Here is a 24,632-nt window from a genome sequence, read left to right as displayed (position 1 = left end):
TGTATTAAAAACACTTCCCTATAGATTCTGTGAACAGGTTCAACCTTACCAATCTATTGTCACAATTAAGAATGTCAAGCTTGGGATAATCTTGTTCAAATCTCCACTCAGCCATGAAGCTCAGTGGATTTCTATGGCCATTCATTGTCTCTCAGCCTAAACTGCCTCTCAGAGATGTGAAGACAGAAGTGCTACCTTCTTCAAATGGTGAATCTGATTCTTTAGGGGAGTACTACTCCCCTAAATAAGCCAAATTCTGATTTCAGAGTCTGTCTGTGTCTCCTGAGTATCCTGACTTAATTCTCAGTTTTAGCCTTCATCTGTTCCATCACTGTGTATGAACATCAACAGTACACTTGGTAATAGACAAAAATGAAATTATGTTTGTTTTATAAACTGGCTAGATGGCTCAATGGTTTAGGTATCTGGCTGCAGAGCTAAAGGTTGGGAATTCAGTTTTCCACTGTGTCTCCTGGAAGACAAGCCAGCGTGTGCAGTTATGGGCAAGCTGCACAGTCCGAGGATGCCTCCAGAAGGAAGGGAGTGGTAAACCACTTCTGGAAAGGGGTCACTATAAGTCAGAATTGACTTGATGGCACACAGTTGTTGTTGTTCTGTATAATAATTGTGCTATTGTTCCTCATCTTCCGTACTGCTCATGATGGTTCAGTGAGGTACAGCCACAAAGTACATAATTTTTAACTTTGTGTTTAATTATTTGTATGTAAGCAGGTTGAATGCAAATTTAGGCAAACTTAGTGCATATGTAGTTTTAGAATGATGGTAGTGAATAGGACTTGTAACTTCTGTAGATGGGAGAAAGGGAAAATGGGTTTGCCTTCCTCCCTTGACAATTTCAATGTCCAGCTTGTGCTTTTAAATGCTTTTAAAGGGGATAAGGTGAAGTTTAAAAAATATACATGAGTTGTTTAGATCAATTAATAGAAAGCCTCACTCAGGATTTGAGAAGAAGAAAACAAATCTTTCTGAGGAAAAGTCATCATGGCATTTGTATAGGAAAGTCCTGCCTCATTGACCTTCTGGAATACTTTTGAATGCACTTAGAAGCAGTCTAGTAGATACTTTAAGGCTGGAATGCCAAAAGGTTTGTGACAAGTTCTTTACCAAAGGCTCCCAAATTGGAAATATTAATCATGGGAAAAGAGAATTGACTTCTATCAGAAACTAGTTAAGAGCCAGCAAGAAGTTGATATAAATGTGCAATTCTTAGAGTAAAAGATAGGATATCCAAAGATCTCTGCTGAAATCAGTGCTGAGCATTAAAGTGGATCTGCTGAGCATTAAAGTGATAAAGTCAGTGAACGACACTAAATTGTTCAGGATCATGAATGTCCATGGACTCTGAAGAACTCCAAGAGGACTTCTGTACTGGGTGAGTCAACAAAATAGCAAAGTTTAGTGTGAGTAGTGTAAAGCAGCACTCACTGGGGTAGACACCTAACCATACATCTGCACTAGTGTAGTCTTAGCTGGCAGTGCTTATTGAAAAAAGATGTCCCAGAGTAGCAGTGGAAATATCAGTCAGGCACACAGCACTGTTAGAAAAGATAAATATCATGTTAGAAATTGTCACTTTTTTTCCAACTTGTATCACTATTTTTTAAAATGAATTCAATATTTCTAGTGTAGTACTAACTAGTTTTTGTGCGCAGTTAACATAGATGCCCTTCCAGAATGTTTTTCCTCCCGTTTTATTGCATTTTTTAAGTTGCTGGTGAAAGTTGGAAAAGTATGTTTGGTTCTCTAGAAAAATAAAAGACAAAGTACTGTGAAATCAAAAGTGGCTGAAAACTTCTATAAAGATTGTATGATTTTTATAATACCTGATGGATTGCCATTTACATTAGCTTTTTAAAGGTAATGTGTGATTGAGGCAACAGAAAAAGTGCTTATCTATGTGACCCCATAGGCCACCTTCTCCTGCTTAAATTCACACCACAAACACTACAGTGGGGTCTTGACTTGAGAACTTAATCCGTATTGGAAGACGGTTCTCAAGTCAAAAAGTCTGTAAGTCAAGTCTCCATTGACCTACAGTGCATTGAAAACCGATTAATCCCATAACAGGCCGTTTTTGTTCCATTTTGGTTTTTTTCTGGTCTGTAAGTCAAATCTCAGTCTGCAAGTCAAACCTAAATTTTGCGGCCAGAGAAGTCTGTAACTCAAAAAGTCTGTAAGTCAAGCCGTCTGTAAATCAGGGGTCCACTGTAGTTCTGAATGTATGTAATGTACAAAATGACAGTGGCATGCATGCATGCATCCAGGCATTTTCTGGAGGGCTGTTCCTGCTGTGTTTTTTAATGCAGGGCCAGATGAATATGTCTGATCCTTGAGGATGCCTGGCTCCCTCAGGAGTCCTAAAGAAATATATAGACCTCCTAGGCCAAGATCAGAAGACTATGGCTCATCATAGTTGACATTTTCCCAGTAAAGAGTTAATTCCAGAATGAAATCAGATAATCATTGGCAAGCATTTCAAACTCCATTTGGGTATCTAATTATAATTTTAATGCAATAATGTTAGCCAGTTGCAAAACCTGTTACGTTTCTACAAGACTTTTATTTCTTCATGACTTCTACGTTCCATATTTTGAAAAATAGCCAATTCAAATTACAATGGTGCCCCGCATAGCGACGATAATCCGTTCCGGATAAATCGTCACTATCCGGATTCGTCGCTATACGGGGCAAAAAACCCCATAGGAATGCATTAAACCCTGTTTAATGCGTTCCTATGGGGGGAAAACTCACCGCTATGCGAAGATCCTCCATAGGGGCGGCCATTTTCGGTGCCTCTAAAGCGAGGCAACACAGCGGGCAGCCATTTTGGAACTGCCAATCAGCTGTGTGAAAATGGGGCCTTTGGGAGGACCGCGGGGGAGGGAACCCTCCCCCGTGGTCCTTCCGAAGCCACCGCCGCTCAGCTGGGGGAAAATGCCGGCTAGGGCTCGGGAAGGAGCGCTCCTTCCCAAGCCCTAGCTGGCATTTTTCCCCAGCTAAGCGGCAGGCGCGCCAGCTAGGGCTTGGGAAGGAGCGCGGGGGAACCCTCCCCCACGCTCCTTCCCAAGCCCTAGCTGACATTTTCGCCCAGCTGAGCGGCAGTGGCTTCGGAAGCTCCCACCGCTCAGCTGGGGGGAAATGGGGCAACATCGCAATGCGATCGCAAAAGCGATAGCAAAAAAAGCCATCGCTATGCGGATTTGTCATTAAACGGAGCACCCGTTAAGCGAGGCACCACTGTATATTGAAGACAGTTTTACAGTGAAGAAAAGACCTAAGCCTTATCAGTCATGTAGATGTCCTGTGTGTTTCCTTTGAAATCACAGTGTAAATGCTGCAAATTCCTGACTTAACACAGGTTTGGATATAATGCTACCTTATCTCCCAATTCCTGTGAAGGGATGAGAAGCACTTCATGTATACCTTTCTTTTTTCTCCCACTGTGTTTCTGCACTCTTTTTCAATTTCATGTTAAAATTCACATGATGTAGTATTCTGCAGTTCATATCAATATCAAGGTACTGAAAACAATATATTTGAGTAGAAAATGAAGCCAGGATGAGACCTTAGAAAACTGGTTTTTTTAGTACAGCTTACAGAATCTGCAGACAACAGGGTTACTGGCAGTGTAAAAAAGTAACTTTTCCAAGTTCTAACAAGAATTAGAAGTCTTACGTCATGTCTGACATGTGAACTGTGGTTAAGATTGACTAGAGAAGGGAATAGGAAAGAGAGAGTGAACATACAAGTTACTTCCCACTACAGTCATAATTAGGAGATTGGGCAGTTTACTGCATTGTTCATGGCAGCCATACAGAATCATAAAGTAATGGAGTTGGAAGGAGCCCATAAGGCCATCAAGTTGGGCCCCGTGCTCAATGCATGAATCCAAATTGAAGGTTTTTTTCCTTGAATGCCTCCAGTGTTGGATGTTCACCACCTCCCAAGGTAGTTGGTTCCATTCTTGTACTGCTGTAATAGTTAGGACTTTTTTTTTGTTTCCTGTAACTGAGCCCATTATTATGTGTCCTGCACTCCAGAGTGATTGAGAACAGATCCTTCCCTTCCTCTGAAAACTTTTCAAATATTTGAAAAGTGCTTTCATATCTCCCCTCAGACTTCTTTTCTCATGCCCAGTTCTTTTATCCAGTGTTACATACAGTGTAGGCAAAGCTTTCTACTCACCGATTGTGCCATTACATCAGGTATTATATAGCCCACTTCTTTAAGCTAAAATGTGAAGCCATGCTGTGTTATTTCTGTGGATCCCACAAGGAACGCAGTTAGAAATACCCCTGCACTAACCTGTGCAAGACTTGTTTCTTGCTTTTGCCATGGAAGTTTTGGAAATGGAACAGCAGCAGCATTTTTGAGAACTATTGGTGATATTAATTAATATATTGTTTGGCAAATGTTAACCTTTATTCTAGTGTTTTTGCTTATCTCCTTGTAATTTCTGTGTATGCTCCTTACAAGTATGCACTATACCATTCCAAATGGTAACAGAATCCTTTATCATGCTTTCTAACAGTTGCAATTGGGGAAGGAAATGCTTATTTAACTTTCTCTGTTCATTTCTTATCTTTCAGGCTGTATGAAAAATATCCTTAAGACTCTTGAAAATGTTACAACTGATAATTTAGCCAGTGCCTCAGAATGATGGATTGCCAGAAGAGTGAACATGGTTTGCAACACACTGATATAGGGGCATCTGCATTCCACATGGTGGGATATTTGGGAAAAGTCAGTTCAGTTCACTTTTGCATTGTGCAAAGTTCTTTTAACTCATCAGTTCTGAAAAAAAAATTAAACTTTATTGGCCTATAATTTTGCTGTACAACAAAAACAAAATTGCTATCTTTGTAAATTTTCTATCAGATTACTTTTGCACGGAAATCTTATTGAAATGGCGAAAGATTTACTGTTCAAATAGTGTTGGTTGTTACAAACACATTCATAAACACATTTGTTCTGGTGCTGGGTGTATTTTAGAGCACCGAATGGTAACAGAATTAATTTTGTTCAATGTAAATAACATGAAGCAAATCATATAGTATTATTTTCTTGGAGACTTCTCTATATTTTCTTGTGCTTCCATGCTGTTAGATTTAACTCTTTGGATACAAGAGTGGTATATGTTATTTTGCTATACTTAATTTTTGGGTTTTTCAGGAACAACATTTTTTATTGTTTTATATCACTTTAGGACCATAATTCTGTTCAAGTAATTTCAGATGGATGCTGCCTGGCTTGCAAAAAGAAGGGTCTGATACAGCGTTTAAGAACATATCGCATCAGTTTTGAAGAATCTATTTTCCTATGTGAAAATCCAGAGGTATTTCTTTGATTTGAGTTGCTAAACGGGAATTTATCCACTTGCTTTACCTCCCCATTTTTAATCTGGACATATATGGAGTTTTACCAGATGGTTGCCATAACATTTTGTTAACCAAGTTAGTATCAGATATCCAGATTTCATATTCCACAAATACATTGGCTGGAAACCTGTTTGGCAGCTATTTCAGAGGCATTAACAGCTTCTCCCAATACCAGGTTCCTAAGGATCCCCATAACTCCCAGGGATCTCTTTGGGAGCTATGGAATGAGCAGTTTTGTAAGGGTTCAGGAGCAATTTAGTGCCTGAAAATTGTTAACTGTTGGGGCCAAGAAAAGAAAATCAGTATGTTTAGCCTTTTTGATTCCTAAATGTGGTCGCTTTTTCCCCTGTCGCCTTTCCGAAGTATAGATTAGAGAGCCTTGGTTCCAGACTGAAAAAGAGGCAGCATTGGTAGGTTCTAATTCTAACACTGCTGTATACTTGGGCTAAACATGAAAAGAAATAATTGGGTGGAAAGATAGGTTATTCAGTAGGAGAGCTTGAGCAGGTTGGATCAAAGTCAGCTATTTAATCTACCTTTGATTTAGAGAGGTTCAGTGCTTTAGGTATATGGCTGTAGAGTTAGAGGTTGGGAGTACAACTCCGCAGTGTGCCTCTTTGACAGTGTTTGGACTTAGTGATCCACAGGGTATGTTCCAGCTCTGCAGTTCTAACATGCTGATGATGAATTTCCTTATTTGTAAAACATAAAAATGGAAAATGGTGGTAATAATCAGCTTCTTTGCAGCCTCTGTGATTCACACATATAGGTCTCCTCCGTGCCTGTGCAGATGATCTTGGGAATATTCTAAAGCTTCAAATCTCTCCCTTCAGCTAGTATACTCGCTCCATTCAACAGTTGCTTGTTCCTCAGTTCCCTCTAACCGCTGTTCTCACAGTGTCTGGGACGTGTTTTGGAGCTTTCTTTGCCACCTTTTCTACTTTATTTTACTTACCTGATTATCCTCCCTCCCTCCATTTACTTTGTTCTTCATACCCTAAAAGAAGAAGAAATAATTCGTATACGTCATCCTTCGTCATTGTTTGTGGCCTCTAAGGACTCGCTTAAAAACTGTATCTTGTGATGGCAAAATACAGCTAATTGATGACCTGGTTTACAGACATCTCTTTTCTTTCCAACATAGTTTCAAGTTTTCATTTGAACCAACCACTAGTGTTACCTTTGTTTTTTCTAACTCATATGTTTCCCTTGTAAAAGACAATGTACACATTAGATTTTAGGCATGTTCTTCCATCTTGTGTTGATAGAACACATACTTTCAGAAAGACTAATAAACTTTAAATTTGCTATCAATGAAACAGAAGAGGCAAACAAGTGTTGTTCCAGAGGCCATCTAAATGGGTTACAAAAGCAATTTCATTGTCATATGAACTAGCTAAATAAAGTGTTCTTTCCCTAATACTTTAAAGGAACATTCAGCACATGCTATACAGCCTTTTTGAAAGGGAGCCAGTTACAGGACATTTGCAAGGCTGCAATCTGGTCCTAGCCTATGACTTTTGTGAACCATTACAGGTTGGATGTGAGGGCCAAATAGGATGCATTGTTCGGTTGCACGGTACTATCTTCTATACTTGTGTGACATCCCACCAACTGGTAAGTTAATTTAGGAGTCACCCATATGTGTGGATCACAGAGACCAGGAAGGACAGGTTATGTACCTGTAACTTTGATTCTTTGAGTGGTCATCTGTGAATTCCCACAACTCACCCAACCTCCCCTCTGGCTTTCACACTACTTCCATTTAGGCAGTGATGTTGCATAGAGGGAGCTGAGGAGCTGTTGTTAGGCTGAGCCAGTATACTATCTGAAATGGGGCGGGGGTTTAATGCCCTATGTTCCCAGGTTCATCTATGTAGGCACAGAGGAGACCCAGACATGTGAATTCATAGATCATTCAGAGAACCACAATTACAGGTAAGTAACCTGTCCTTATCATCTATAAAAGCAACACTTAAAAATAGAGTTCAGAAGCAAAAATATGTTGTAGAGATGGGCATGAACTGCAGTTCGGCTTCCCTTGCCCCACCTCCTCTGGCAGGCACCCAATCAGAAGCAATACTTGATCTTAGGAGGTACCTCCCTTAGTGCTGATTTAGATATATTTCTAAGGGTTCCAATTTTAGTGAATTAATTTATAGTGTTATTGTTATAATGTTGTTTGTTAACTGGGATTTGGAGTCTTTTTGATTGTTTTTTAAAAGAAAAATGCCAGGGAAGAATAGTACTTAAAATTTTGGGATGTTGCTAGTTATTGTGCACAACCCAGAAACTGGAGTCTAGACATGCTGATCTCTACTGCCAAAGTGAAAGCTGAAACCTACCACCTCTGGGCTTATTGTGTAGTCCCCATTTTGGAACTTGCTTTAAATAAGGAAATCTGCAGATTTTGGAACTTTTATATTTCATGTGCGTCACCCCCAGGTCTGTAACATCTGTCTTGTGGGGTTAAAGGTTAGTTTCTACTTGTGTTATTTTAGTGGTCTAATAAAGGTATCACCTATCTTTTTCTTTGGATTTTGTTGTTGGAAGTTTTTGTGGATAGTTTTTTTCTTCGGGATCTGAATTATGTCACATTAATTTATTCAAATGTTATGTGTATATTAACATCTGGGGTGTTTTTCTTCTCCTTTTGTTTATTTTTCAGTGCATCTACCCTTTGGGATCTGAACCTTTAAGCAACATTGTTATTCCCATTGATGCAAAAGGTTATTTATGTGAAGAAACTTGCAGAAAAAGAAAGCTCTTTGACACAAGACTTGTGACCTCTGTCATTGAGCCAGCCTCAAAATTGACTAGAACTAATAATGCTGAGCAGACATTCAGACCTGATCTTCCTACCAAGTGTAGAAATAATTCATCTGAGACTCGGTCAGGGCAACCTGATTTTTCACAAGCTGGTCAGCCAAGTCTTTGCGGTGCAGCTGAATCCACGAAACAACAAATGGGCATAGAAGCGGTAACTGAAAAAAACTTACCGGTGTTGTCCAGGGTGCAGATACAGCATTTTTCAAATTATGAGAGTGGTTCATCAGTGTCTCAGATTCTGCCTCAAGACAAACTATCTGTGCCAGAGACATTGTGGTTGCAGTGGAGAAATGTGCATGCTCTTTGCTGGTTAGATTGTGTCCTGTCAGCCATTGTGCATTTAGAAACACCAAGAACAGTTTGCATTGGATCAGTCTCAGAAAACATATCTGTAATCCAGAAACTGTTTGCAAAATATAACCAAGTGACTGTACTTGTGAATAATTGCCAAAGGGGTGAGTCAAATAAGTTTTCTCAATTTGCTATCAGAATAATGTGAATCAGTAACTTGAATGCTGATATTTTTATCAATATATACCCAAATTGTAGAAGGGCTTTTGACAGAATCATCTGTAGTTCATACAGCTCTTGTGGAAGAGAAGAAATATGTGTTTTTACTTTAAATATTCTCCTACTCTTGCATAACTTACACATTGTCTACCCTGCCCAGCAACCAAATTTGCCCTGATAGACTTCTAATCTGTTCACTAGATTGAATAGGAAATGTAATATGGAACAAGGGCTGTGTGAAGTCTGAAAAATCCCTACCTCACCATGGAACAATCTCGCCTCATATCAATAACTTGCATGGAGTTTGATGTTCTTGCATCAAAACTTTTTTTAACCTTTTGGGCATACTTTTATCTGCCAAGCAACTCCTAATTGGTTGATACAGAACCCATGAGCCCCTGCACACTAAGAATTATACAAGGTCATATGTCCACCGTGCAGTCTATGTTACGAAGCTGAGTAGGCTTTCAGTGTGCCCTATTGTAGGCTCTCAGTGTGCCCTATTGAAAGTGAGAACACACACTAAAGCATGATCAATTCTGTCCTCAAAATTGTATTGCGGGACAGCCTCAGTAGTGGCAGTATATCTCAATTGTTACTCTTCTCCATGAAGTCTGTCTCACACAATTCTGAAAAACCACAAGTTCTCCATTGTGCTAACTGGCTTTTTTGGACCAGCCAGAACCCTGATGACCTTCTGTTCTTTTAGTCCTAATGAAGAGAGAAAGCCACTGGTGCCTCAGAATTTAATTTTATAGGTAGTTGGCAGGGGTGCACCATGATGGAATGTAGCAAGAAGAAACACACAGCTGTCCTCCCGTGCTGAGGAGCCCCCCCACCCTGAGTCCATTTGGGCATGGTCCTTTGAAGTCTGGTATCATGTGAATGGCCAGTTCTCCCTCCAGTGGCAGGTGGCTTCCATGATGTAGGCATCAAATGGTAGGGAGGAAAGAAATGTGATAACTACCTTTCTACTTCCAAGAGAGTTTTACTGTTATGTGCTGAATGACACAATCTTTTCTCTAACCAATTCATATCTCTTTTAAAGGGATGATTCTCTTAGAACAATAGGTTTGTAAATACAGTGGTGCCTCGCTTAGCGATGTTAATTCATTCTGAAAAAATTGCTGCTAAGCAATAACATCGCTAAGCAAAATAAAAAAGCCCATAGAAACGCATTAAAACGCGATTAATGTGTTCCTATGGGCTTAAGAGTGGTCTTAACCGATTAGATAGGCGGGATATAAAATTAATTAATTAATTAATTAATTAAAACTCACCTTTGAGTGAAAATCCTCCATAACACTGCCATTTTCAGTGCCTCTAAAGCGAGGAATCCATGCCTGAAAACAGCAGGTGGCCGTTTTGTTTACCCGGCGGCCATTTTGAGACCGCCGATCAGCTGGCCGAAAATGGAGGCTTTGCTATGATTGCTTCCCTGCGATCATCACAAAGCGAAAATAGCCCATAGGGACCATCGCAAAAACATCGTCGCAAAGCAATTTTGTCGCTAATGGAGCAATCGCTATGCGAGGCATCACTGTACAGGATGCAAAGTGTAGTTTCCTTATACAGTATGCTCTTGGCTCCCACTAAGCTGGAGACATTATTTCCATGCAGCAGTGTATAAGTGTTTTTTTCTGAGCCTGTTTTCAATCTAGTAAATCCAGATCTCCATGAGAAACTGGGCACAGGTTTGACCTTGCAGTTATCTTCACAGGTCGGAACAGTTTATATTTCGCTTTGGGGATTCATTTTGAGGATGACTGCAGCCAACTTCCTTCTGGATGGCTTAAATTTTGTTAAATGTATTGTTATTCGCTGCTGCAATGTTAATTATATGATTTTATTTATCTGATATTTGGTTAGTATCATACAGTACTACAAAATAACAGTTTTTGGGGAACCACATGTTGATAGATTAACACACATTTTCATTTAGGTAAGAATATTTTAGAGATCCCATCAGATGTTCTGTCAAGAGCTGAATCATACTTGAATGAAATCAGGAATATAATTTTTGTCCAACTTCAGGCCCAGCTGAAATGTAAATTGGGTAAGTGTATTCAAAAAACTTTTTGTTTTATAAAACCTTAGATTTTTACATAAAATTTAATGATGATTTCAGATTTGGTAGTAACTGGTACACTGCTAAAATATTTTACCCCCCCCTTTATTTCTTTTTCTCATACATTTCTTTTCTCTCTGGTTTCTTCATTTATGGGTCCAAGGGGGGGTGATTCCTCAGAGTTCTGTGCTAATATATTAAAGTGCTCTTGCTGTTCTTCGGCTCGCCCTGTCCATCTGCTAGAAACCACTTTTCTCTGACATTAGTTTCAAATAGGGTTCTGGTTTCAGTGATCTAATGCCTTTGTGGAGTCCAGCTGTTTTGTTTTCTGGTGATTACTCATTTCAGAATAAGAACACTGCTGTTATCTGTCAAGCCCAGCATCTTGCTTTCCTCACTGACTGTCCACAAGGCTCAGTGAAGTCTCCAAACTCAACATAGAAGATGCCATACCATATCAGCTAGTATTTAATGCTATAACACCTTGAAATCTAGAGATGCAATATAAGGGCATAAGCAGTAGCATTAGACAGAAACAGACCATTGGTTTGTCTAATATAGTACTGTCTACACTGTGGTGAATGATTAAAACGTGATTAGATTGTACTCCTAGCTGCCCCTGGCCACCTGAACCAGTGATGAGGGATAATGGGAGTTTGGGAGTTACAGTCCAGTAGCATCTTATTTGTCATTCCTGGCAGTTGATCTCTAGAGTTTCAAACAGCGATCAGTTCTTGCTCTACCTTCAGATTTTAGGGATAAGGTTTAGAACCCTAGAAAAGCATGTATTTTGCCAGTTAGTTACTGCTGTTCCCCCCACCCATCCACCCTCCCACCTGCACAGGGAAACAACCTTTGCTAAAAACACAATAGACCAGCTTCTCCTCTGAAGATGTGTCTTGTAGTATTGCTGCAGCATAATAAAGATATGAAGTTAAGAACCGAAATAATAGTGGTGGAATAATTTGACTACAAAATAGAATGTGAGATTTAGACAGCTGGTTGGCTATTGAAACTCTCGGATAGGAGAGAATGCATTTTTCATAAGAGGCAGTGAGAAGTAATGGGAGGGGAATCTACTGTATTTAAATTGTCAGCCAAAGAAATATAGCAGGTGGTTCAGATGCTCAAGGGCTGGTTACAGGTGGAACACAGTGACTACATGACTTGCAACAGTACGACCGGGCTCCTAAGCCTCATGTAGCCCTTAGGTCCAAGCTCTCTATTTCCCGTTTTATGAGGTGATCTCTTTCCTTTTGTTCCTAATTTGGAGAAAACATTGCAGTTTTATCTTGCCCAAAAACATGCTTGTGCCTTTACAAAAAAGAATTTGTAATTTCTAAATCAGGTTTACCCAAACCACCAAAGTATAGTATATGTTTAATCTCTAAACCTGGTTGAGCAAAATGCCAAACAAGAAAAAGAGAAAAGGGATTTTGGTATGCAGGGGAAGTTAGCAGAGCTGATGTCTTGTAGCACTAAGCTGTAACTTGGCATTATATATATCCTGCAGCTTTGTAAACAAATTAGTGGACTGATTAATTCCCAGAGTACTGGTTTGTGTTTAAGATCAGATGGTTTACACAGAGAGAAAGCAAACTAGTTGTTTAATTATCTTATATTTACTCTGTAATTGCATACACTTGTATATCAGTAGCAGGGAAAAAGTATTTTACATTTCTACAGTATTCTCTATTTAGATGCATCAGCAATTTTTCTTGCCTTTTCCTACTGTACATGGGAAACACGACATTTTGCTGGACAATTCTGTGCATATAGATATTTTTGTTTTCTACAAACTACCTTAGCTACTCTTTAGACTTTTACTGGACATATTTCATAGAGCTTAATAGACTTCTCAGTAAAAAGTAATTGTATTGTGCTTTTAGTTACTAAAATGTTGTTATGTATGTTTTCTTAATGAAAAGGAAACCAAAATCTACCAGTCTGAACTATCTACAAATCTTTGTTTCTACAAATCTTTGTTTCAAGTGGTCCTTTCAACAGCATTTTGAGATCCTGAAATATTGCTTTGGAAGGGCCATCAGCTGAATTACATGGTTTCTTTTCATTGTAGTAATATACCATGTAGCATGTCCATTATTGTGTGTTAAATTATAATTCCATTTTGCTTTTCTTGTTTTTAAAGGTGAGGAGGAAAGCCCAGTATTTGCTTTTCCTCTGCTTCTACAAAAGGATGCACACATTGAGGAACTCTTTCTCCATTCATTTTCTTGGAAACTTGAATGTTCACAGTGTGGCCACCAAGTTACTGACAGGTTAATTTCTTTAGATGTTTTGTCCTCTATTCTTTGTGTGTGCGTGTGCGTGTGCATGCAGGTTCATGTTAAGATTTCAAGTTGCTATACATTTCTTTCCTTTCACCAACAGTATGAGATACTAGTATTGGCAGGAGTATTATGTGCATGCTCTTATCTGTCCATGCATCTTAGCTCACTGCTTAGCATAAAAGTGTTTTGTTTGCTGTGAAAAATAACCAAGTTGCATAACTTGAACATCTGAATCTTTATTCTTTGTGTGTGTGTGATGGAAGTAACTAAGTATTCAGTGTTATTAGCCACCCAGAGTAGAGTTGGGTCTAGATGGGTGGGATATAAATTGTGTGTGTGTGTGTGTGTAAAGTAAGTAAGTAAATAAATAAATAAATAAATAAAATGGAAGTAACCTACACAATATAAGTTATAAGTAACTTATACATCAAGTTTGGAGTAAGTGACCTTAATAGGATTTTCAAGATACATGAGATATATGAGGAGTGGTTTATTAGTGCATCTTCCTAGCCCCCACCGCCTGGTGAGTTTTGAACTCAAGTCACCTGAGTCCTATACAGCCACTTTTATTCACTAGACCACACTTTTTACTGTTAGTGAAGTTCCAGCATAAAAACTATATCTCAGATATGGTTTAGTCTAACATGAAATGCTCCTGTCACCCCATGCATATCATTACTTCCATTCCTTTCTTCCATAATGGGAAAGATGTATGTTACAATGGGATCTCTACTTAAGAACGTCCCTACTTAAGAACAATACAACTTAAGAACAGCTCCATTTGCTAAATTTTGCTTCTACTTGAGAACAGAAATCCAAGATAAGAACAGGGAAAAAAAACCTTTCCTGCTCTTTTTTTAACCTTAGGTCATCTTAGGTTAAAAAAATTTCTCCCCCTAGTGGTAGAGTACGTATTAACCAGCTTTGCATTAGTTCCTATGGGAATTAATGCTTCAATGTACGAACGCACCTCTACATAACAAAAAAACAGCCAGAACGGATTAATTGGTTTTCAGTCCATTCCTATGGGAAATTTTGCTTCAACTTAAGAACGTTTCAACTTAAGAGCACCATTCCAAAACCGATTAAGTTCTTAAGAAGAAGGTTCCACTGTAGTTTCTATGGACAGAAAAGAGCAGATACGGATTAAATGGTTTTCAGTGCATTCCTATGGGAAATGCAGATTCAACATAAGAACTTTTCAACTTGAGAACTACCTTCCAATACGGATTAAGTTCTTAAGTAGAGACCCCACTGTACAATAATTTTTCATTATTGTTACAATTCTGATTTGATATTAGAGCTTTTTCTCTGTTTTAGTAATAGTAACAGTGGTTGTTATACAGTAGCCAAAGAAATATACTTAGCCAGTGAATAGAAATAGCCTGAGATAGTTTGTCTCACCCTATAAAGAAGATGATTCAAGAACTCCAGACACATTACAATAGCCTCAGCCTGATATGAGCACTGAAAACTTACAGCAATCTCAGTGCTGTGCAATATTCAAAATAATTCTGAATAAAGACTACTTATTTGAACAAGTTCTTTCAACCGCGCTGAGTTAGTGCTGATATTTAGCTTTGCAAGAATGTTGCCACTGTGGTGCATCAATAATTATTTCCCTAATTTCAGGTGTCAGAAGACATTGACAACATTTACAAATATAATCCCAGAATGGCACCCACTGAATGCTGTTCATATCGCCCCCTGTAATAACTGCAATCATACATCTCAAAGAAGGGAAATGGTTCTAGAAAAGTAAGTCTTTATTGTGTTAAGATACCAAAGTGGGGGTGAGGAAAACAACATCAGGAATGGACAAAAAAAGATTGAGTTGTACTGTAAGGAATGTGCATGTTGTAGTCTTGATTCTTTGAGAAGCATTGAGGTGCAGTGTCAGCTTTGATGGGTCCTGTTGTATAAAGAATGTATTACTTGGCAGGGAGCTGCATATTCCACATAGTGGGGGATGGACAGTTCTGTCTGAAAGCTCTGCCCTGTGAATCCAAAATGAAATGTGTATTCTCATCTATAAACAACCATCTTGGATTTTTTAATTCTCTGTTGACAATGTTATTAATATTCTAGTGAGTTATTTAATTCTAAACCTACATATTTGTGTCTTTTTGGTAGTGTTTCCTCAGTGCTTATGATACACTTCGTTGAAGGTTTGCGACACAATGACTTGGCAGCTTACTCGTTTCGGTTTCGAGGATATTCTTACCAAATAAAAGCAGTTGTTCAGTATCAGGAATCAGAAAAACACTTCATCACATGGGTCCTGAATTCAGGTGGTAAATATCTTGAACTTGAACTTTATACCTTTTGTCTGTCTTGGCTGTCAGGCCCTCAATGTCACCTTCACAGAACTGATAGGAATAGAAATCAATAAAGGTTATAATAGCCTATGTATTGGTAGCAAACTCATTGTCTAAGTGCTGCTCCTTAGCCAGAAAGCATCATCTGTGTACAAGACAGATGCTTGAGAGATCATCAAGGTTTATAGAACTAGAAGAGAGGTTGGGAAGAAAAACAATCTAGTTAGGATTGGGCACACTCAGTGATTTTGGGGTAGCAAAATGCCATAGCTTGAAAGGGAACATGGCGAGAGAGAACTCCCCAGCAAGTTGTTGCAGATCCCACTTGTGAGCACTATTTCCTTTTTACTTGAATGCTGGCTCTTTTTATATATATATATATAAAAAACTTTCAGTGCAGCTATATACAACCCCTTGCTTTTGCTGTATCTAAAGCAGCAGTGGGTGATCTTATCCAGGCCTAGGATTATTTTTCAAAATCTGCATGTTTTAATTTTTTTAATGCAGTTTTATAAGGTTTGTTAGAAGTTATTTTTGTTCACTGAAAAACTGGGTTGAACTAAACAATGTTTAAAAAAAATCTGAAGAAGCTCCTTAGAGGGCACAAATGTCCAACTGAACAAAAAGATTTAAAACCTTTAATTTTTAGTTTGAAAACTTTTAAGACCTGTTGGAAGGATCCAACATGGAGAAATTGCTCCATCACACCTCCTAGAGGCCACAGGTAGCTTTTTTGAGCAAAAATGTTTTTCTGAATTACTGGGAGCTTAGGGGGGCATGGAGGTTTGAAAGGTGAAGGGGGAATTACACATTGCCCACCCCCCTCTCCGTTTGCAAAGAGCTTGATGGTCACAGTACTATGGAAGATGTGAAAGTCTGACATAGCAATGTGACCATCAAGCCTTTTCAAACAGAAGCAACCACAGTAGTTTCTTAGAGGCCCCCAAAAGTGACATGGAACTCAAAAATGTTTCTGCATGACCTTTTTACTCATAGCAATCTCTTGGGGTTCAGTATTAGGCCAAAAGCAAAAAAATCAAGATGACAAAAACATTGTGGCACCTTAAAGGCTAACTGCTATATTTTAATGTGAGTTTTTGTGGACAAGTCCATTTCCTTAAATGCAAGAGTTGCCTGAGGAAGAGGACTTATTCATGAAAACTCACATTAAAATATAACCGTTTGTCTTTAAGGTGTCGCAGAATTTTTGTCTTCTGTGTTGTAATATGGTAATATGGTTGCACAGACTAATGCAGTTACCTCTCCTAAAACTCGAAACAAGAGTTTCAGGTGGACTACAGACCCATCCATCAAAAAGCTCTGCTTTTTCTTTTTCACTGTACATAAATGTATGATGTGTATTCAGGGTAAGCCACAGAGAGCCATACTTCAGCTGTTCCTTTTAGATTGCTGTGTAAGTGACAGGTTCACCCTATTTTTTTTCCATCCTGTTGTGTACCTGAGCACACAATTCTTTGAAAAATAAAAACATGCAAATCAGTTCTAATTGAAATAAATTCTACTTTTTATCATCCTTTTTCAGAAAACAAATTATGCAATGTTTTATGGGGGCATATAGCAAATTTGTAAAATAACCGCTTTTGCAACGTCCTGTGATGACTAAAATCGCCTCCAGGTAGTAACTCAAAAAAGCTACTCTGAACTGGCAGAGATTTTCTTCTTCTTTTGAGACTATTAATGGGCCATGAAAAACTTAGATAGTCATGTGTGGAAAGGCAGCTAGCTAAAAACTAGATTCTTAATTTTTGCAGACTCTTATAAAGCTGGTTTCCACCGTAAGTGATGACAATGTGCATGATCCCTAAAATCAAGTGATTTCTTAGTGATAATGACAAAGTTACTCCTTTTAAAATTCTGAATGTCTTATTTTCAGAAACTTGGCTTGAGTGTGATGACTTAAAGGGCTCCTACTGTAAAAGGCACAAGAGCTTTGGAGTTTCTCCTGCAGAAATTCACATTGTCATCTGGGAAAGAAGACCACCACAGGTGACCAACAATAAGGATTTGCAGTTACAAAATGAAAGAGCAGTGAACGTTCCTAGTCCAAAAACACCACCAAAGTCTCCAGTGAAATACTTTAATGACAAGTCTGTAGAGAATACATCTTTAAATTGCCACAGTGATACGTCAAATGTACATCCAAACGAGGCAGAAACTTTAGTTAACAATAATAGAAGTAATTTGCTTTGGGGGTTGGAAAACCTAGCCAGTGATGATATTGTAAACCCAAATCTTGTTAGTATTCCACTTGACTCAGAAGGTAAGCCACTAGAAGACAGCCATATAGTGCAAAGTAACATGACAGCTAAAATAGGCACACTACAACTACAAGGTTTGGCTCAGATTAGCGTGCTTCCATGTAGTCCTGAAGGAGACATTCCTGGAAATGAGTGCACATTACTAGAACACAGCAATGCTCCCTTGTATCAAGGTCAGCCAGCCCATACAAATAGCACATCTGTTATGCCAATAGTTCCTATAAGCAGTAGCAGTTACTCACCAGCAACATTATCAGTCCATAAAGCACAACTTGAAGTTAACCGGCTTCAGAGTAAAGATAGCAGCTTGAACTTGGTTAATGCCCAAAAGAAACCTTCTAAAGCAAAATCAGGAAATACTATGCAGAAGATACCTAACATTGTACAGCACGTAAAAGAAACACCATCAGATTCTCGGGCTTCTGATCCAGGTAGTTCCTCTCCATTTGGCCGTAAGAAAGGAGCAAAATTGTCTACAGCTAGTTGGCTTAAGGGCTTACTCGGAAAACATCCTCCTTTCCTGCCTAAAAGTGTCTCAGCTTGTAATGAAGTAGAAAGTTCTGAAAAGACCATTCAGAAAGAAGATATCTCCACTCCACTTCCTAGACATGCCAGTCAGTTCAGTAGTTTTCAAGCTAAATGGTCAAGGACTATAACCAAGAAAGTTACAACATTAGATTCTTCCCGTAAGACTCCTACCACTTCTCCTTTTGCAAACTTCCTGATTGAAAACCATGCCATTGATGGAAATGAAGGAACTGTAACTAAGAGAGCAGACTCGGTGGTTTCTTCTAGTAAACAAATTCAGCCCTCCAAAATTGAGAGTAAAAACTCTACATCTTTTGACCATGGCGAGACAGCAGTTGATAAAGCACATCAGCTGCGTCTAAAACTCCTTCAAGATCTTAAGGCTAAAAAGGAGAAACTAGCTTCACTAGATAAGTTGGCCAAGGCTCAAGTGAAAAAGAGAAGTTCTTCCAAGAGAACTAAGAAGAACCAGTCACGTACTGAAACCCAGAAAGAAAGTGAATCCCTACAGAGTTTGTTAAACGCACTGGACCACCAGATTGATGTTGAATATAGTAAATCTGTGAATTCTCCTCTCACCAATATGTCTCAGTGCAGCAATTCAACTTATGATGATATTTTGTCAGAGCTACTGTCACCTGCTCCAACTGTTGCTTCCTTGGAACTTCCAAAAGAAGAAGAGTGTAGATACTTGGAAATGGGAGATGGAAGTCCAACATCTCCAGTGCTTAATGAGAAACCTGATGTTGCTCATGACCATAACTATACCTCACCAGTAAAGGAAAATGGATGTGAGGGTCATTCAGACCTTTTAACAGTCAAATCAACCCTGAAGAAACTTGATTTTGAAAGTTCTGCAAAACAAGACATCCTAGATGACCTGTTACCTCATTCAGTATTGAATTCTGTAAGGGCTGACACTGATGACATGCATCATTTTGATGAATCTTGGTTAACTTGGTGAATTGTGTTTTAACAATTTCACTCTTTTTCTATTAGGTGGTGTTAAACTGAAGCATAACTTGGGTTTCAGGATATTTTGCACATGGTTCTACTTTGAATATTTAAAATGTGATACTGTTTTTATGAGTTGTTCTTTATTGTTTACTGCACTTGAGCTTGTTTTGCTCTTTTAAAACAGTTACTAACTGGAAGAGAGGAGAAGCTGTGTTTTTTATGAAATAGAGCTAATTAATTTATGAAATAGAGCTAGTTAAGTTTGGTGTTCTGGAACTAAATGAAAATCTTCAGAAATAAAAAGCACCTATGACTATATGTTGTTCACCTAAAATCTCTTAAATATGTTACTGCTGAACTACGAAAATACTGTAACAGCAAAAACGTATAAAGCCATATTTTATGCTAGTGCACTGGTTTAAGTTGTTTGCATAGCCACTTCTCAGCATGTTGGCACAGCCAAAAAAGAATCACTTACATTTCTTTTTCCCCCTATTATAATAATTAAATTCATTTTCTACACTAGAAGAGAAACAGGTTTCTGTTGCAAACTTATTCATGATTAAAATTAGGTTTGTTTAAATTGGTAATTGTGCAAATGTTTCAGCATTTTTACTGCCTTATCTTTTCACCGGCATGGAACTTTTAATAGTAAAGATTAGTTCAATCGCATGTCAAAAGTGCACTCTTGATTTGTGGAGTCACCTGTTGCTGAAAATTGTAGAAAATCCTCCTGGGCACACATATACCACATCTACCAGTAGCACCTTCAGTTTGTCAGAATTCAATGTTTCTCTTTCTTTTTTATATTCATTTAATACACTCGTTGTGCCAATCACATGCTCAGCACATCTTTTGACTTAGCTGCAAAGGGCATCAGCATATTAGGAACATCTAGCTCCCAATGCTTTGACCTCATTCAGAAACACCTTTTTCATATGGGATTAACAGGGAACAGTCCCTATTAGCTACAGAGCAGTCCTCTGAAGGGAAGTATCCAGAAGTATGATGCAGTTCTGCTAAGATTGTGATAAAGCCCCACTATCGAATTTCTAGAATCAGCCCTCCAGAGAGGCAGAACCACTGGAAAATGTTGCCACCAAACACTGGACCTCAAAAGTATTTATACTGTTCTAAATCCAGTGCTTCAGTCGATTCTTTTAGGTGCAGTGAGCCATCAAAGGGGTAAATGGTCTGTCTGAACACTTACTGTGGACCCAGACATCTGAATCTGCAGCCTTGTGGATAAAAGAGTAAACTTAGAACTCCAACTCTACAAGGTAGTAAATGCTACCACTCTCATGATTTCAGAGCCCACTAAGGAATACAGTAGGCTGTAGCCCAGCCTGCAATGTGCACACACACTTCTCTTGCTCTTCCCCCACCTCTCTTCACTGAAACCCAGCCTGCATTGCACACAAGTACAGTGCAGTGCGCATGCACCCTTCCTCCTCCCTCTTACTCTCTACTGGAGTTGATACTATTTGCAGTTTCATGCATCTGTGAGGAGGTTAGGAACCTATCCCCTGCAGATACGGGGGTCCTACTGTAAATGCAGGTCCCTCAACCTTTCAGTGTCTTGCACAGATACCCCAAGTGGTCAAGCTACAGGCATTCGATGAGGGCCCAGCTAAGCATGCACCAAACTCATGAGGCAATCTTTTTAAAAGGGAAAAAAAGCCCATAATAAAACAATGAATAAAAATACACGGAACAAGTTTTGAGATATATACAATGGGTTAAATGACGCTAATTGTACTAAACTATACATACCAATAGCAGAGTAAGACCTCGAGACAGATGAATGCTGAAATGAAGAGCACCATGTTGAGCAAGTACACAGCAAAAGCATGCACACAAGCATGTATGGAGCAGCAGCATGAAATAAAGAAACAAAGCAATGCTAATATTTTTGGCAGCAAATTGCAGTCAGCCGTTCTCTGTTTTGGCCACAGCCATAAACGCAATATGAAAGAAATACAGGCTGAATCAGGATCAGAACCTGTATAAGCCAGATTGGTTTCAGTCAATCGGGTACTGTGGAGGTTTGAAAATTCCATCGCTTGGTTCATGTACAGGTCTTTTTTGAGCTCAGCTGAACATAGTATGCAAAGTTAGCTAATTCATCAAACAACCTGGAGCATTACAAGTAAGATAATCAAATGTTTGGGGGGAGGTGTTTCATCTTGACAGTGACTGACACACTGATGTAGAATGCTAGGGCCAACTTGCTTGAAGGATGGGAACAAGCAAGAGGATTCCTTGATTAAACTAAAATGAAACCCAAGTAACATTGCTGCTACTAAAACTCATAATTGCCCAAGAGAGTAGGTAGTATACTGGGCAGTGGACACGGTTGTCTAGTCCATTTTCTTAAAACTGGTAGATAGGTCAAGGTGAAGGACCAGTAGGCAACACAATGTAGTGAAAGAGCTGGCTGGTTTGCTTTCACTTCATGCCATAAAGCTTCTGAATCTTGATCTCCCTTCTAGTTATTTGCTAGGGGTGTGTGAGTACCTCTGACATAAGTTGTATCCTAATATCTGTTGAACAGGTTGGGACTGACACACCTTAAGCTTTTTAAGAGACATTCAGACCCAGAATCCCAGACACTATATTTCCAGTTTCTCATCAAAAGCAAAAAATAATACTGCAAGGGGCTGTCTGTTAAATGGTCACTGGACCAAAAACAGAGAAAAGAGAAGTGCAGATAATGAGATGGAGGGGGAAGAGAAGACCCAGAAGGCTGGTAAAGAAAAGCTTCCCTGAATACCCCGTGGCAGTACATCTCAAACTCTTTGATGTGGCAGACAAGTAACCCCACTCCCCTGGGATCATCATAGGGTTGCCAGCAGCTTGCTTTTGGGGACATTACTGCTACCCCTGAGAACATTTTATCTCATCACTGCTCAGGAGAGGATGGCTGCTCCCTCTAAGAGCAGGAAATCAGGTGCCTTTGATGTTCCAACCTCTCCAAACCTTCTCTCACCTGGATTTGGTTTAGGTTTGCTTTGAACGGGAGATTATTACCCCTATTGCTGACAGCAGCGAAGGCAGACCTTTCTGGCTTTGGCAGTCCTTGAGAACCAGATGCTTGTGATGAAGTGTGCAGTGGAGTTTTGCAGGAGGCAAAAGTGTCTGTGAAATCTAGTTCAAGATGCCACAAGACACTCGGTGGTCAGAAGGACCTGATTCAGATAATGGGATTTAGTTTTTTGGTATTTATGTCTTCACAGTCATTAAACAATGTAAAAGCTAAAATAAAGGCAAGACACAAAAAACATAAATATCAAATTGAAGAAGGAGGCCTTCAAGCCTCACCTTGACAAGGTTCACATCACACATCAACACAGTTGGAGTTGTGCACCATCACAGAGAAGGGTATATACAGTTGTGTTCAAAATTATTCAACCCCCACTGAAATTGAATGTTTTGGCCATTTTGACATTGATTTTGATCATTCAGTCATCTTGCTTACATTTACATGAAAGAGGCACTTGTAGGTCAGAGAAATATAACCTTAAGTTTCTAATGAAATAACCACAAATGTCTTTTCTGTGCTCACATCATTATTAGTTTTTATTCAACCCCCAAGTGACATTCAATCTTAGTACTTAGTACAACATCCTTTTACAGTTATAACAGCTTTTAAACGTGAAGCATAGCTTGACACAAGTGTCTTGCAGCGATCTACGGGTATCTTCGCCCATTCTTCATGGGCAAAAGCCTCCAGTTCAGTCAAATTCTTAGGCTTGCGCACTGCAACTGCTTTCTTTAAGTCCCACCAGAGGTTCTCAATCGGATTTAAGTCTGGTGACTGCGATGGCCACTCCAAAATGTTCCAGCCTTTCCTCTGCAACCATGCTCTAGTGGACTTGGAGGTATGCTTGGGATCATTGTCCTGTTGAAAGGTCCAACGTCTCCCAGGCCTCAGGTGTGTGACGGACTGCATCACATTTTCATCCAATATCTCCTGCTCCTGAAGAGAATTCATGGTACCTTGTACACGCTGAAGCTTCCCTGTACCTGCAGAAGCAAAACAGCCCCAAAGCATTATTGACCCTCCACCATGCTTCACAGTAGGCAAGGTGTTCTTTTCGTCATATGCCTTGTTCTTCCTCCTCCAAACATAGCGTTGATCCATGGGCCCAAACAGTTCTAATTTTGTTTCATCAGTCCACAGAACACTATCCCACAACTTTTGTGGTTTGCCCACATGACTTTTGGCATACTGCAGTCGACTCTTCTTATTCTTGGGAGACAGCAAGGGGGTGCGCCTGGGCGTTCTGGCATGGAGACCTTCATTACGCAGTGTGCGCCTTATTGTCTGAGCTGAAACTTCTATACCCACATCTGACAAATCTTTTTTCAGTTCCTCAGCAGTCACACGGGGACTTTTCACCACTCTACGCTTTAGGTAGCGCACAGCAGTCGAAGTCAGCATCTTCTTTCTTCCACGACCAGGTAGCATTTCAACAGTGCCCTTTGCCTTGAATTTGTGAATGATGCTTCCTATGGTGTCTCTTGGTATGTTTAACTCCTTTGCAATCTTCTTATAGCCATTGCCCTTCCTGTGAAGACAAATCACCTCTTCTCTTGTCTTCCTGGACCATTCTCTTGACTTCACCATGTTTGTAACCACACCAGTAAATGGCTAGAAGGAGCTGAGTATCACAGTCATTTTAAAGCTGCCTAATTGGTGCTTATTATGCTTGATTGGTGCTCGGTGACATCCACAGGTGTTTTCAATACCTGATCGAAAACACCTGAATGAACCTCTCTTCTTCAGAGTGGTAGTCTTTAAGGGGTTGAATAATTGTGGCAATGAAGAAACCACAAAAGAAACATTTACTACTGTATTACATAAACAATTGATGTTATTTTAGTTGCATTTGGTTCTTTAAAACGTCCTTGTAGGATTTCATTCTGAATACAATTCCAAATGTACACTATAGTCCCTAAACCCCTTTACAGCATTGGGGGTTGAATAATTTTGAACACAACTGTATATATTGCATGTTGAGCTCACCTATCTTAGCATGTGATACTTGTCATGGGTCCCTGAGAAGGATCTTAATGTGTGGGCAGGAATGAACACTTGATGGTAGCCCCTTGATAATTTTTTTTTACATACTTAAGCAAATAGACAGGAGAAGAAGGGGGTGACAGAGGACGAGATGGATGGACAGTGTCACTGAAGCGACCAACATGAATTTGACCCAACTCCGGGAGGCAGTGGAAGACAGGAGGCTCTGGCGTGCTCTGGTCCATGGGGTCATGAAGAGTCGAACACGACTTAATCACTAAACAACAACAACAAAGTAACTTTTAAAATATTTATTTATTCAGCCCTGTGAATAAATAAAATCTGAATAAATATAGAATAAATGGTTATCAAGTTTCTACAACTTTGCTCTTTGCACTGCAGAGTTGCCAAACTAATACCATAGCTT

At 39.3% G+C, this 24,632-nt stretch overlaps 1 protein-coding gene across 7 annotated transcripts in view; it reads left to right on the top strand.

The window, feature by feature from the left end:
• Nucleotides 1–19,497, top strand: part of USPL1 (ubiquitin specific peptidase like 1) — a 28,275-nt gene extending 8,778 nt beyond the window's left edge. Inside the window, exons 2-9 of one of the 7 annotated variants that reach the window (XM_020788534.3) lie at nucleotides 4,611–4,764; nucleotides 5,228–5,356; nucleotides 8,068–8,683; nucleotides 10,681–10,794; nucleotides 12,956–13,085; nucleotides 14,730–14,855; nucleotides 15,231–15,391; nucleotides 17,310–19,497. In XM_020788534.3, coding sequence (XP_020644193.3) covers nucleotides 4,678–4,764; nucleotides 5,228–5,356; nucleotides 8,068–8,683; nucleotides 10,681–10,794; nucleotides 12,956–13,085; nucleotides 14,730–14,855; nucleotides 15,231–15,391; nucleotides 17,310–19,186 — 3,240 coding nt within the window. In that variant the 5' untranslated portion in view covers nucleotides 4,611–4,677 and the 3' untranslated portion in view covers nucleotides 19,187–19,497. Of the gene's footprint in view, nucleotides 1–3,153; nucleotides 5,357–8,067; nucleotides 8,684–10,680; nucleotides 10,795–12,955; nucleotides 13,086–14,729; nucleotides 14,856–15,230; nucleotides 15,392–17,309 lie in introns of those variants that run through there. The other 6 variants (XM_020788537.3, XM_020788536.3, XM_020788538.3 and 3 more) reach the window with 6 other exon arrangements.
• The last annotated feature ends 5,135 nt before the right edge of the window (nucleotides 19,498–24,632 follow it).

Source organism: Pogona vitticeps, chromosome 3, assembly GCF_051106095.1.
Source record: "Pogona vitticeps strain Pit_001003342236 chromosome 3, PviZW2.1, whole genome shotgun sequence".
In the NCBI taxonomy this organism is placed as follows: Eukaryota; Metazoa; Chordata; class Lepidosauria; order Squamata; family Agamidae; genus Pogona; species Pogona vitticeps.
This window is presented reverse-complemented; position numbering and strand designations above follow the sequence as displayed.